This window comes from Anser cygnoides, chromosome 30 (genome assembly GCF_040182565.1).
Source record: "Anser cygnoides isolate HZ-2024a breed goose chromosome 30, Taihu_goose_T2T_genome, whole genome shotgun sequence".
Taxonomy (NCBI): domain Eukaryota; kingdom Metazoa; phylum Chordata; class Aves; order Anseriformes; family Anatidae; genus Anser; species Anser cygnoides.
Genome location: NC_089902.1, coordinates 1636041 through 1649817, shown reverse-complemented (window position 1 = coordinate 1649817; position 13777 = coordinate 1636041). Strand labels below are relative to the sequence as shown.

At 51.1% G+C, this 13777-nt stretch overlaps 1 protein-coding gene across 1 annotated transcript; it reads right to left on the bottom strand.

Annotated features, from left to right (window-relative positions):
- Window positions 1-2195: 2195 nt before the first annotated feature.
- LOC136787623 (olfactory receptor 14C36-like) lies at window positions 2196-3131 on the bottom strand. Its single transcript, XM_066984935.1, has one exon. It carries the CDS (start codon window positions 3129-3131, stop codon window positions 2196-2198), a length of 936 nt encoding a protein of 311 aa, XP_066841036.1.
- Window positions 3132-13777: the final 10646 nt, after the last annotated feature.

Sequence of the window (13777 nt, the reverse complement as noted above, 5' to 3'; positions counted from 1 at the left end):
AGAAGGGTTTCTCCTTATTTCAAACCAAACAACAGGAACACATGCAGCAATCTTCCAAAAGCAAAGCAAGCTCCTCATCCTGTATGCCTCCTGTGAGGTTTGTGTTCCCAAAAGGATGACTGGACAAGAAGTCTTTTATACTGATAGACCGGAAATTATAAGTGTTAAGATTAGAATTAATCCATATGATATTAATTCAATGATAAATGATGATGAGCTTTCTAAGGACACAGTTAGACAGACTGCAGATAGATGGGCAAGCTTCAACTCCCTGAAGCTCAAAGCAGCAACTGGGTTGGTGAGGGCGGTCTGAGTGATCCAGGAGGAAGGGGTGGGCAAGTCAGGAGAACCATGGGAAGTGCATAGGTCCAGACAGGCAGCTGGAAAGGGGACATTCAACATGTACTGTTTAATCCAGATGGGTGGATGTACCTGGAAGATGAGGGAGCACACCACGATAGACAAAGCGATGACAATGCAAGTACAAGTGAACACCAGTATTTCTTTTTCTGTGATGAATATACATCCTGAAAATGCCTATTTCTTCATGAGAGAAACTACACTGTGTGACATTTTACAGAAGGGATTGAATCATTTGAGGTAATGAAGTCGTTGCTTTATGACTTAGGTACTGAAGAAAATACTGGGTACTGAGGCAGAGCTTTGCTGTCTGACCATAAGCAACCAGTGCCAAGGTCTTCAGAGTAGTTTACTCACATTTGAAATATTTCCTTGAAATCCCATTTCCTGGTTATGCTTCCAATGAAATCATTAGGCCTCCAGAGGCTCTGCTGCATTTAGAGTAATTCCCTGGAACAGAAGCTGTCTGAAAGGACCTGCAGGAGACCAGAGCCCATTGGTGGATACGGTGGAGACAGGTGATGTTTCCCGGGCACCTCCACTGCCAGCAGTGCTCTTTGTCCCTGTAACTGCAGCCCAGCCCAGCACAGGAAACCTCTTCAAGGCAAATTCCTTCTTCAGTCGTTTCTTGGGACAGACCTAAATTTGAAATGGCCATTGGGATCCCAAGACACTCTCCCTTCTTCCTAGGAGACACCTAAACATCCATTTACCAGTTTTCATCAATGCAAATTACACGAGAACTACGTCAAATAAAGGTAACCTGTCCCACCACGGGGCAGCGGAGGGACCTTTTTCAGTTTCAGCCTCAATTTCAGAGAGGCTTTGCCCTCTCCCTGCGCACCACGGCACAGAGCCTGGCCCTGGATGCTCCGTGAGCAGTCGTGGCAGGCTGCGGTGAGGGGACGAATGCCCTGGGCCCCCTTCCTGCTCTGCCCAGGCCAGCAAGGGCCCCGAGCGGCCTCGTGTCCCCTGCCCCTGCAGCTCTGGGCTCCCTTCCCCAGCCCTGGCTCTGCAGCACCAAGCCCTGCTGGGAGCCCTCCCCTGCATGCTGCCACCGCTCCCTGATGCTGCTGCTGCCCTCTGCCGGGCACTGCCCAGCCCAGCCCAGCCCCTGCCCACCTCTGCCCACCTCCTGGACCTTGCCTGGTCACCCAGTCTTGGCCTTTTCCTACGGTTCACTGAAGGCCTCTGAGACCTTTGTGCTGTGGCCTCGCTGTGTGTCCTGGCATTGCAGAGCTCCCATCAGCCCGTGCATCCTTTGGCTTGGCTTTACTGTGAAGACCCACTCGCTGCCCACCCAACACAAGGCACACGGCATCCCAGGAGAACCCTCAGGGTGTCCTGGTGGCTCCCGATACCTCCCTGATGCCGCCAGCCCTGTCACGTTTCAATCCCAGGAAGCTGCTTCTTGACCAGTCAGGGCCTCCAGGGGCACTGGGAATCCACCAGTGACGACTCAGTCCAGCCCTGACTCCCTCACCCCCCACCCCGTGCCCTCCTGCCCCTGTGTCCAGGTGGCACCCAAGCACAAGAATGAGGCCTTAAGCCTGGCATTTCCTTTAGCGTCTTCTGCTCTCCAGTTTGGGAAGAAGAGCCCTGAGCACCGAGCAACTTCACTTTTATTAACAAGATGCCACAATGGAGGCCAGGTGTAATTTAGGAATAAACATGTTTACAGAAAACCTCTCAGTCAAACAGAGGGTTGGTCATCTGGAAAAGACGAATGAAAGCAAACATTTAACTGAAAACAGAATTGGAAACAATACTACACATAAAGGTCAAAAGTTGCCTGAGATTAACTTGAATAAAAGTAGAAAAGTGAGATAGTCAATTCATTGCCAAGTAAATATTACCACTAGAATCAGTTTCTTCAGTGTGGCTTTCAGGTCCTGGTTCCTCATGCTGTAGATGAGGGGGTTCAGTGCTGGAGGTACTACCACATATAAAACTGCCACCACCAGGTCTAGGGATGGAGAGGAGATGGAGGGGGGCTTCAGGTAGGCAAACATGGCAGTGCTGACAAACAGGGATACAACGGCCATGTGAGGGAGGCACGTGGAAAAGGCTTTGTGCTGGCCCTGCTCAGAGGGCATCCTCAGCACGGCCCTGAAGATCTGCACATAGGACACCACTATGAAGACAAAACAGCCAAAGACTAAAGAAACACTAAGCACAAGTGCCCCAACTTCCCTGAGGTAGGCATCTGAGCAGGAGAGCTTGAGGATCTGAGGGATTTCACAGAAGAACTGGTCCACAGCATTGCCTTGGCAGAGGGGCAGGGAAAATGTGTTGGTCGTGTGCAGGACAGCATTGAGAAAGCCACTGCCCCAGGCAGCTGCTGCCATCTGGGCACAAGCTCTGCTGCCCACGAGGCTCCCATAGTGCAGGGGCTTGCAGATGGCAACGTAGCGGTCGTAGGCCATGATGGTGAGAAGGAAGTACTCTGCTCCAAGTAAGAAAACAAAAAAGAAGACCTGTGCAGCACACCCTTGGTAGGAGATGGCCCTGGTGTCCCAGAGGGCATTGGCCATGGCTTTGGGCAGAGTGGTGGAGATGCAGCCCAGGTCGAGGAGGGCGAGGTTGAGGAGGAAGAAGTACATGGGGGTGTGGAGGCGGTGGTTGCAGGCGACGGCGGTGAGGATGAGGCCGTTGCCCAGGAGGGCAGCCAGGTAGATGCCCAGGAAGAGCCCGAAGTGCAGGAGCTGCAGCTCCCGCGTGTCTGCGAATGCCAGCAGGAGGAACTCGCTCACAGAGCTGCTGTTGGGCATTTCCTCCTTCTGCGCTTGGGGTCCTGTCAAAGGAACAGAAATACAGCAAGAACATACGAGAGTTATCTGAGAAAATCATTCCCATTTCTCAATTAAGGGCCTCAAAGCTCTTGCCCAATTGCACGCAGACAGTTGGCAGATCCCTTTCCTGCATTGGTTTCAGCTGCTCTGTGCTGGCATCTCTTTGCAGGGCAATTGCATTAAGGAGGTTCTCCTGAGAAGAGCTTGAAGACTGCTGAGAGTAGAAGAATCCAGGCTCCAAGTGCCCATCTCCAGACCCCTCACCCTGTCCCCGTACTCCCCTTCCCCCAAGCACCCCGAGGGCTCACTCCATGGGCAGGTGAAACCCCCATCCCCAGGCAGCCTGGGAACAAGAGCAGCAGCAGCACGGCCAGGTGGAGAAGCCAGGAGGAATGGAAGCGTGCTGCTGCCAGGGGAGGCAAGGCCAGGGAGGGACAGACAGACACTCAGCACACCCTCCTGTGCTGCAGCTCTGCCTGCAGAGGAGGCAGCTCCTGCTCATTGCAAATGATCTGTGCTCACCTCAAGCCTGCAGATACCTCCCAAAGGCAGGGCACTGGGCATTGGAGGGTTTGCAGCTCCCAAAAATCAGCTAGGATAAAGCCTGAGAGGACCACAATGATGATGTTGGTGCAGTCTGTGGGCTGAGGTGCGGGAAGGGACTTTATGAAGTTCATTGATGGCATATTGGTCCCTCACTGCAATGCTCTAGGAGTCTCAGTCTCCTGTACAATCCTGACAATCCATTACCATGAAACCTGCCTCCCCTCCACTGCAGGATTCTTTAGGCACCGAGTGCAGAAAAAGGCTTGCCTTTCTGGTATCCCCTGCCTTGGTCTTTCTCTTGAAAAATCCAACCATAAATGCCGTTCTCTACAGCATATTCTACTCATCGCTGGAGAAACAGAGAGACCCATCCTGACAGATGCTATCAGGCATCGGATGTGCCAGCTGTAGAAGACCCCTCTGGCAACCCCACCTGCATGGCCCTGCTGCCAGAGACTCACAGTGCCAAGGGCCTGCAGATCTGTCCTGCCACACGCTGCCCTCTCTTGCTGCGCTCCTCAGTGCCTCCAAGCCCTCTCTCCTTCTCTCCTTTCCCCGTGCCAGCTGTGGTCAGAGCCTCCAGCCCTGCTGCGCTGTGCACAGGAGCTGCTCCTGGGCACAGCTGTCTCTCTGCACCACGGCCCTCTTGCCAGGAGCTCTCTCTGTCCCAGGAGCCCGGCCCAGCTCAGCAGCACAGCACCCGACCATGGCATCGCTTGCTCTGTGCCATTGGGCTCCCTCGAGGTGTCCCCAAGGCCTCAGGGCTTTGAGCTCCCGAAGGCAGCAGGGTCTCTGCTGGGCTGTGGTGTCTGAAGCAGACTGACATCATCGCCTACTGCTCCTCTTTGTAGATGTCAGAGACTGATTTTTACAAGTGTGATTTGTGCTGTTGTGCTGTGGTTGTCAAACACGTTGTGCTTTAACCCGTCAGGCACCTCAGCACCACACAGATGTTAGTTGACACCCACCCTCAAAAGATAATGGGTTGAAATAAAAATAGTTTAAATTACATGTATAAAGCAAGTGATGCACAATGCAATTGCTCATCAGCCACTGACCGATGCCCAACTTTTCCCCAAGCACGGGTCCCCATGAACCTGACCAGCCTGCATTAGGATCTCATGTGCAGGTCCCTTAACCTTACTTTGGTTTAGGGCAATACAAGCTTTCAGAAGGATTAGGACTATTTTCTTCCCTTTCTCAAATACTTCTTGAGCTGTGTTGCCCCATGTGATGACGACATCAATGTACTGGAGGTGTTCAGGAGCTTCCCTGTGTTCCAGGGCAGTCTGGATCAGCCCATGGCAAATGGTAGGGCTGTGTTTCTACCCCTGGCGCAGTCGATTCCAGGTGGACAGGACGCCCCTCCAACTGAAAGCAAAGTGTGGCCTTCACACTGCTGCCAAAGGGATGGAGAAAAATGCATTATCAGTATTAATTGTGGCATAATGCTTGGCTGCCTTTGACTGCGGTTCGTACGGAATGAAGTTCTAGCATGCCCAGCACAGCAGCACTCAGCGGTGGTGTGACTTCATTCAGGCACAGAAGTCCACCGTTCTCTTCCGCTCACCATTAGAATTTTGCACTGTCCATATGGGACTCCTAAAGGGTGAGCAAGTGTTGCTGATCACTCCTTGGCTCTGCAGTCACTGAACCAGCTCATGCATGGGAATCAGGGAGTCTCTGTGAGTGCAATACTGCCTCAGGTGCGCTGTTGTGGTAGCGATTGGCACCTGCTGCCCGTTGGCCATCAGCACCTGCACAGCAGAAGGGTCCTGTGAGAGAGTGGGCAAGGTAGACAACTGTTTGATGTCCTCCATCTCCAAGGGAGTCATGCCTAAAGTCCATCCAGTAAACGTTTGGATTTTTGAAGTACACTCTCCTGAAGTAGTCTATGCCAAGGTTGCACAGAGCCTCCAGGCCAGTCCCAATGGGTTGCTTTTGCCTCTCCTTCCCAGGTAGACTCACTTTAACCTCCAGTACAGTTAACTCTTGGGTTTGATGTGCCAGGCCAATACTCCTCAGAGTCCAATACACCCGATGGTCCCCTTCCTCCCCCTGGATGGAGGCTGGGCCCCTCTAGTCCTGCTCATAGTATTCATTACTCTGTTTGGAGGACTGTCTGCTAGAAACTGGAGCAGTAATTTTCTCAGAAGAACCACTTTTTGTGAATGCTTTTCCTTGCGCTTCATGTATCCCTGCCTCTAGGGTGGAGGTAGGACAGATTTTTGCATCCCGTTTTCCCATGGCCTTTCCATGGTCACACAGTTAAAACCACAGGGTGGCACATAGTATGCACGCACTATATCAACTTTCTTGAGCAGAGGGATACTTACACCTGATAGCTGAGCTATTGGTTCATGCAGGTGGGGAGGAAGATGTATCTCTTGTAGTTCTAGCATCTCGTGAGAAAGTTTCTCTCTAGACGAGATGCAGGCCCATAGGGAAGAAGAGAGACTTTCATTGTAATGCTGTAGTTGGCTACATCCAACTACATCCGACTCATCCATGTGGGTTCCTCTTGGTCTTTCCAGGTCATAACTGCCAATGAGTTGGCATATGGTGATGGTGTGCTCTGTACAAAATTCTGCCACATGGGTCATGGGCACTCGACTTCATCTGGAACTTTGGACAGCTGTTTGTTGTCTAGGTCACTATCAATCAGCTTCAGCACGGCTAATTCCCTCAGGTACTGGATACCCCTCTCCATGTTGGTCCACTTTCCTGGTTGACATACAAGATCTTTCTTGAAGGGAGACCTTTCCTTGACGCCTGACAGGATTAAGTTCCTTGTGTCCTTTTCCAATGGCTTTGTCAATCACTCCTTCTCTAGAGGGGGATCCCCGCTGCTTGGCTTCCCTGCCCTCTAATTCCAGGCTATTGGCCCTGTTCTCCCAGCACGGGGGCAGCCAGGTGACAATGTGCTCACCAAGATGATGGCTGAAATCTTTTCCCTTATCTCATAGCTTACCCTGGGAAAGGGATCACGTGGTTTCTGATGTTTAGGTGATTTCTTCTTCTTTGTCCTCCTGCTTCCATGGTGGCCCTTCTTTGGTGAAACCTGCCTTATCTTCTTCTTCCTCCTTTCTCGTCTGGGTAGGAGTTTCTTTCCTTTCTAAAGAAAAACTGACTTCCACACCCATTGTTTTCTCTTTCATAAAGAGGCAACCAATAGTGGCACAGGCTGGTTCTCTGGCCCAGCCATGGTGCCCATTTCAGGGGCTGGAGTGGCTGCAGGGCCCATCACAGGAGTTGTCCTGGCTGCAGGGCCTTTCAGAGCAGTTGGAGTGGCTGCAGGGCCTATCGCAGTTTTTGAGTGGCTCTAGGGCCTGTCACAGGGGTTGGTTTAAATTTAGGCCCATCTCAGGGGGTGTGGTGCTTGAAGCAGACTGAAATCATCACCGACTGCCCTTCTCTGTACACAGGAGAGATGAATTTTACAAGTGCAATTTGTGCTATTAGAGTGTGGTTGTCAAACATGTTGTCCTTTAACCTGGGAAGTAGCTCAGCACCACACAGCAGTTAGCTCACACCAACCCCCCAAATGCTTATGTGTTTAGATAAGGGCAATTTAATGGACCGAAAGGGAAGAGAAATAATAATAACAGTAGCTTTTATGATGATGATGATGATGATTATGACGATGATTATTATTACTGTTGTTGTTACTGTTGTTGTTATTGTTGTTATGTACAAAGCAAGCTATGCACAGCGTAATTGGTCATTACTTACTGATGTCCAGCCCATCCCCAAATGGTAGAACATTGTGGTAACCACCTGCACCTGCTCTTCTTTGACCTTCAACAGTTCCACAAACGGAAGGCTCCTCCCAGAGACTGGGCAAGGTAGACAACTCTTTAATATCCTCTGTCTCCAAGGCAGCTATCCCAAAACCCCACGTGTACCAGTTTGGAGTACCCTTTGAAGTACCCTCTCGTGGGGAAGTCTATGTCAAGGTTTCATAGATCAACATTCTTCTTCCTCCTTTCTTTTCTGGGTAGTAGTTCTTTTCCATTCTAAGGAGCCTGATTTTCACACCCATTGTTTTCTCCTGCATATAGAGGCAACGGATACTGGCACAGGTTGGTGCTGTGGCCTAGCAAGACCAGACCTGGGGGGTCTGGTCTAGTCCCCAGACTAGACCTGGGGCCTGTCCCAGGGGCTGGAGTGGCTGCAGGACATGTCAGAGGTGTTGGAGTAGCTGCAGGGCCTGTCACAGGGGTTGGAGTGGCACTGACTGAGGCTCAGTAAGCACAGACCAAGTCCCAGCACATTCCAGTGATTTGTGTCCCTTTGGAATTGCCAAGGTGATAACACCTCCTTTTCAAGCACTTCTACAGTTTTTAAGGATTCTGCAGGTGCTCAGGGAGAAGTTCCAAAGCCCTGGAGGTGCCCACTGCTCTAGGTGCCTGCCCTTATCCTCCCACTCTCCCTGCCTCTTCTAACTCTCCTGCCTTGGGGCGGGTCTCTGGATGGCATTCTTAAATATTTTTTTGTCATTAACCAAAAGTTGAAACGCATTCAGGAGACATCACAATAGGAGCATCCCAAGGATATTCTAAGCTTTGTAGAGCTAGTGTAATTAGCCTGGAGGAGAAGGGGGAGGTGAAGGAGAAAGGGGGACTGAATAAGTGGAGAAGTGTCCCTCCCTTTTCTCCCCCTAGGTTGGCTCCCTAAAGCAAAAAGGTCAAGAGTGTAATTCTTAAGTTTCTGAGTGATGGTTCCTGAGGTACGGAGGTGATGGCAATGCTCAGTACAAATAACACATCTGTCACATGACCAGACATTTTATAGGATCATAAGCCAGTGTTACACGACATAGCAAAATAACTTTAAACCAGCCCCAGAAATGATGAACAGCACAATGGGAACACATGTAGTAAGTAATGTGCTATACAACACATTTCTGAAAGCAAGCACAACAGACCTGAGATCCAAAACGTCGACATTGTGATCAGCAACTACTAAACTGGTCTAGTGCTTTTAACAATTTAATTTTAGCACTCTCTGGTAAGATCTGTCATTATCTCAACCCTTCACTCTGGGTGCCAAAAAGACTGCCGTGGCTTAACGCAGCAGTTCGAGTACATGGAATTATTTGAACGAGTCCAGAGGAGGGTTACAGAGATGGCCAAGGGGCTGGAGCACGTCTGCTGTGAAGGCACGCTGAGCGAGCTGGTACTGCTCATCCTGGAGAAGACAAAGCACTGGAGAAACCTTAGAACAACCTTGCAGTACTTAAAGAAGACCTGCAGGAAAGCTGGGGAGACAGTCTTTGTCAGGGAGTGTGGTGATAGGACAAGGAGTAATGACCTTAAACTAAAAGAGGGTAGGTTTAAATTAGATATATGGAAGAAATTCTTTACTCTGAGGATGGTGAGGCACTGGAACAGGTTGCCTGGAAAAGCTGTGAATGTCCCATCCCTGAAAGTGTTCAAGGACAGGTTGGAACGAGTTTTGAGCAACCAGGTCTAGGAGGAGGTGTCCCTGCCCATGACAGGGTGGTTGGAATACGACGATTTGTAAGGTCCCTTCCAACCCAAACCATTCTATGATTCTATGATCCCATGATTTTTTGATTATCTATGACACTGCCATGATTGTCCATGTGAAGCCCATAAAGGCTCTCCTCAGAGATTTTAACCAAGATTTTTGGCTAGTCCAGCTGGCATCCTGTTACAAGTGGTGTCCCCCAGGTGTCGGTACTGGGGCCTATCTTGTTTAATGTCTTTATTGAGGACCTAGATGAGGGGATTGAGTATACCCTCAGTAAGTTTGCAGACAACACCAAGTTGGGAGGTAGTGTCGATCTGCACAAGGATCTGTAGGTGGCCCTTCAGAGGGATCTGGATAGGCTAGATTGCTGGGCTGAGGTGAATGGGATGAAGTTCAACAAGGCCAAATGCAGGGTCTTGCAATTTGGCCGCAATAACTCCATGCAACGCTATAGGCTTGGGGCAGAGTGGCTAGAAGACTGTGAAAAGGAAAGGGACCTGGGAATGTTGATTGATGCTCGGCTGAACATGAGCCAGCCGTGTGCCCAGGTGGCCAAGAAGGCCAACGGCATCCTGGCCTGTAGTAGAAATAGTGCAGCCAGCAGGAGCAGGGAGGTGATCGTCCCCCTGTACTCTGCTCTGGTGAGGCCGCACCTCGAGTACCGTGTTCGGTTTTGGGCCCCTCACTACGAGAAGGACGTCGAGGCCCTGGAGTGTGTCCAGAGAAGGGCAACCAAACTGGTGAGGGGTCTGGAGCACAAGTCTTATGGAGAGTGGCTGGGATTGTTTAGTGTGGAGAAGAAGAGGCTCAGGGGAGACTTTATTGCACTCTACAACTTCCTGAAGAGATGTTGTGGTGAGGCGAGGGTCAGCCTCGTCTCTCAGATAACTAACGATAGGACTCGAGGAAATGGCCACAGGTTGCGCATGGGGAGATTTAGATTAGATATCACGAAAGACATTTTCTTTCAAAGAGTAGTCAGGCACTGGAATGGTCTGCCCAGGGAGGTGGTGGAGTCACCGCCCCTCGCAGTGTTCAAGAAGCACCAGGACAAGGTGCTACGATATCTGATTTAGTAGCTTAGTGGGTAGTAGTAGTGATAGGATGGTTGGACTAAATGATTCTTTCCAACTTTGTGTTTCTATGATTTCTATGATTCTATGATAGGACAAGGGGAATGGTTTTAAACTTGAAGAGGGTAGATTTAGAGTAGATAGTCAGATGAAATTCTTGACTTGGAGGTGAGGCACTGGCACTGGTGCTGTGGGTCCAGAGGTCACCCAGAGGGAGTTTGGATCAGCCCATGCCCTTGTGTTTGAAGGAACAGCTGGCGAGAGTGGAGAGGCATCAGTGAAATCCTGGCAATAGCAGAGTGAGAGCCAGGTGGGGAAGAGAAGTGGCTGTCTGCAGCCTTCAGAGAGGTGTGGGACAGCACAGGAAAGCCTGCAGAGGAGAAGGCAGAGGGCTCTGACAAGAATGGAAGGCCGCAGCAGCACTGACATCTTTGTCTCCGCAGCCATGGCTTATGAGGAGACATGTTATACTCATGGCACTGGGACCACATATTCTCCTTTCAACCATGTGCAAACACTGGGAGGTGTCATACCATTGTCCTTCACATGATATTATGGGCATCGTCCCCTACCCCACAGACCCCAGGAAGAGCCCTGAGTGAGACATGGGGGTGCTAGATTTGTCCTCCAGTGGCTAGGGTCAGGCCTTGGCCCTTCTGCTTCACCAAAACCAACCAAGACTTTTCTCAGCACAGCGCTTTGCCTGGCTGGAATCACGGCCTCCAGTTAGCTGCCCTAACAAGTCCCTGAGGAGGCTTTGTTAGTAACAGACTATAATAGCCAACAGAGTGTATAGTGTACTCTAATACTACAGGATAGAGTAACCAACAGAGGTGAGACAGGTACTCTGAGATCATGAAAGGCATCAGAAAGCTGATCCCAGTTAGATGACTGATATGGGGGGGTCAGGAGTAGCCTGGCCAGGAGAGATGTGAGGTTTGGGAGAGGGAAGAGGAAGGGAAGAGGAGCTCAGAAGCTTACTTTCTAGAGGTTAGAGGGTTCAAGTAATGTTGATGCTTCTGTAACACTGGCTTCAAACAGTCTTCTGTGTCCCTTAGACTATTTTTAAAGGTTAAAATAATCCCTCAACATAAACATTAATCCACCACCCTGACAGGAATCCACTACTGTAATGCAGAACCCAAAGTATCACTTTTAGGAAAACTCAGCCCATAGCCCTTTCCCTTACCTTTACTCTCTTGCTCACGCTAATCACTGCCCTTAACACTAACATTAAAATGTTCTATTTAACCCAGGACTTCCTGACAAACCTAAACAAAACCCTTAACCATAGTGCATGCCCATACCCTAACCAGAGACCTGACTCCACAAGCAGAACACCAAAAAATCCCACTAAATCTTTGCTTAATCTCGAAGCCAGAAAGGTAAAATTTAGTCCCCAGGGGACTAGAGAGAGGTCAGCTCTGCCTCAGGATCTCCTGCCCCAGTAGGAGGAATGGGACTGGGGCAGTGACTGGGAGGTCACTTCTGTCTCTGCAGCTGATAGGGCAGCAGCAGGAACGTGTCACGCAAAGGGACTGTGAGGTGCCTTGTGTCTGGAGGTGGCAGCTCACCCTTGGCTTCTCCCTGGGATGGGCACTTTGGGGCTGACATCTGCCAGTGGCCCTGCTAGGCCAGCAGAAGGCCCCTGCTTGGCATGCTGCCTGTGGGATCCCCTCTGCCTCCATCCCCAGGGGGACCCAGACAGAAAGAAGGCCCGCACAGGGGTTGTCCTGTCCCTTCTGCTTGAGTCCAGGACTGGGCAGCAGGAGGCACAAGGCTTGGCTGTGTCTAGCCAAGAAGCTGCAAGGCCAGCAGCAGGCCCAGGCCTTGGGAGATGCTGCTGAGGTGACTTCTGTCTGCTTGGCTGACAGGCCGCAAGGAGTCTGGTGGGTTGGGATGCCTCCTTCAGGAGGGGTTTCCACCCTGATGGAGCTTTCTTTGGTAGTAGTAAAGAGCAGGAGAGAAAAAACTGCCACAAAGTTCACCTTGGAAGGTTGGCACTGGCCATGAGGAAGAAGAAAAGTCCAGGGGATCAACTGGCTTTGCTGCTACAGAATAGGGCAAAGAACGCATTAAGTGTCTCAGCCTTTACCTCCTCTCTTGTCACCAGGTTTCCTCTCACATCCATTAAAGGATGATGAGTCTTCTTAATCCTCCTTTATTAAAGTGTTTATATAAACAGTGTTTATTTTCTTTGACGATAATAGATGGATTGAGCTCCAGCAGGGCTCTGGACCTTCTAATTTTGACCTGCACAGCCCCATAACGTTCAGGGCACACCACCAGACAATGTGACAGCATGCATGAGAAGGAAGCACAGAAGAGGTGGAACCTGGCAGCCCTCCATCCCCTGCCCTTCTGTGACTCTGCGCTGCAATTCCATTCAGCTGGTTCCTCCTGTATTATGCAAACATTCCTACAGCTCCTGATGCTGCTTGTCAGAGATAGCACAATCACAGGAAGTTTGAACTGTTTGCCTGCAGATGTTAACAGCTGACAGAAAAGAGCATCAGTCCAAGGGAACCTAGAGAAATTTCAGGGCTTTGCCTACAGGAACCCCTTGATATTTACAAGGAGAAGAGCCCAGTCCCACACAGGAGGAAGAGGAACCCCACACATCAGGGCAGACTGGGACCCTGCTGAGTGAGCAGTGCCCAGCAGGAGGAGGGCCTGGGCACCACGAGGGATGCCATACGAGCAGTGGTGCTGCTCACCAGGAACCAGGCCACCTTCCTACAGAGCTGCCTTACGAGGAGCATGGCCACCAAGAAGATCTGAGTTATCAGACTCAGCTCAGATCCAGTGTGACACCACATGGACAAGGGCTTGGAGCCAGCAAGGAAAGATGTGCAGGTGTAGGAGTCCCTAGGACACTCTGGTGTGGAGAGGAGCAAAGGCTGTGGCAAGGCTGAGAGTCCCAACAGGACCCAGGGCTTTGTGTCCATGGCTCTGGCTGTTGTCTCTGCCACTGAGGCCGAGGAGGAGACAGCTTCTCGGTAAAGCACCAGGGCCTCATTGCCTCCTGGCCCCCACCCATGAACCAGGCAGGGCTCGTACCATTCTCCAGCACTTGGCCATGCACATCCCCATCTCCTCCTGCCCCACGAAGAGCCCTGAGCAGTGTGTGAAGGGAAAGGATCTCCCTTCCCAGGGTCTCGGGGTCAAGGCCTGGCCCTTGTGCTTGGTGAAACACATCCAGTTTTCCTACACATCAGGGTCACCTTCACATTGCCTTTGTCTCCTTGTCCTCACTGCCTCCAATGCTCTGCTCTAACGAGCTCCAAGGGAGGCTGTGTCAGGGCTGGCCCTCAGGGGGACACTGCAGGAAACTTGCCTCTGACTTGGACTTGTTGAGAGATGTCTTCAATTGTCTCTCAGTGCCTGAGGTTCGTGGGCTCCTCACCAAAGCCCCCCGAGGGGGGATTCCAATGCCTTGGTCTGGGCGTGTGGTGCTGAGCTGGGCCGGGCTCGTGGGACAGAGAGAGCTCGTGGCAAGAGGGCCCTGGT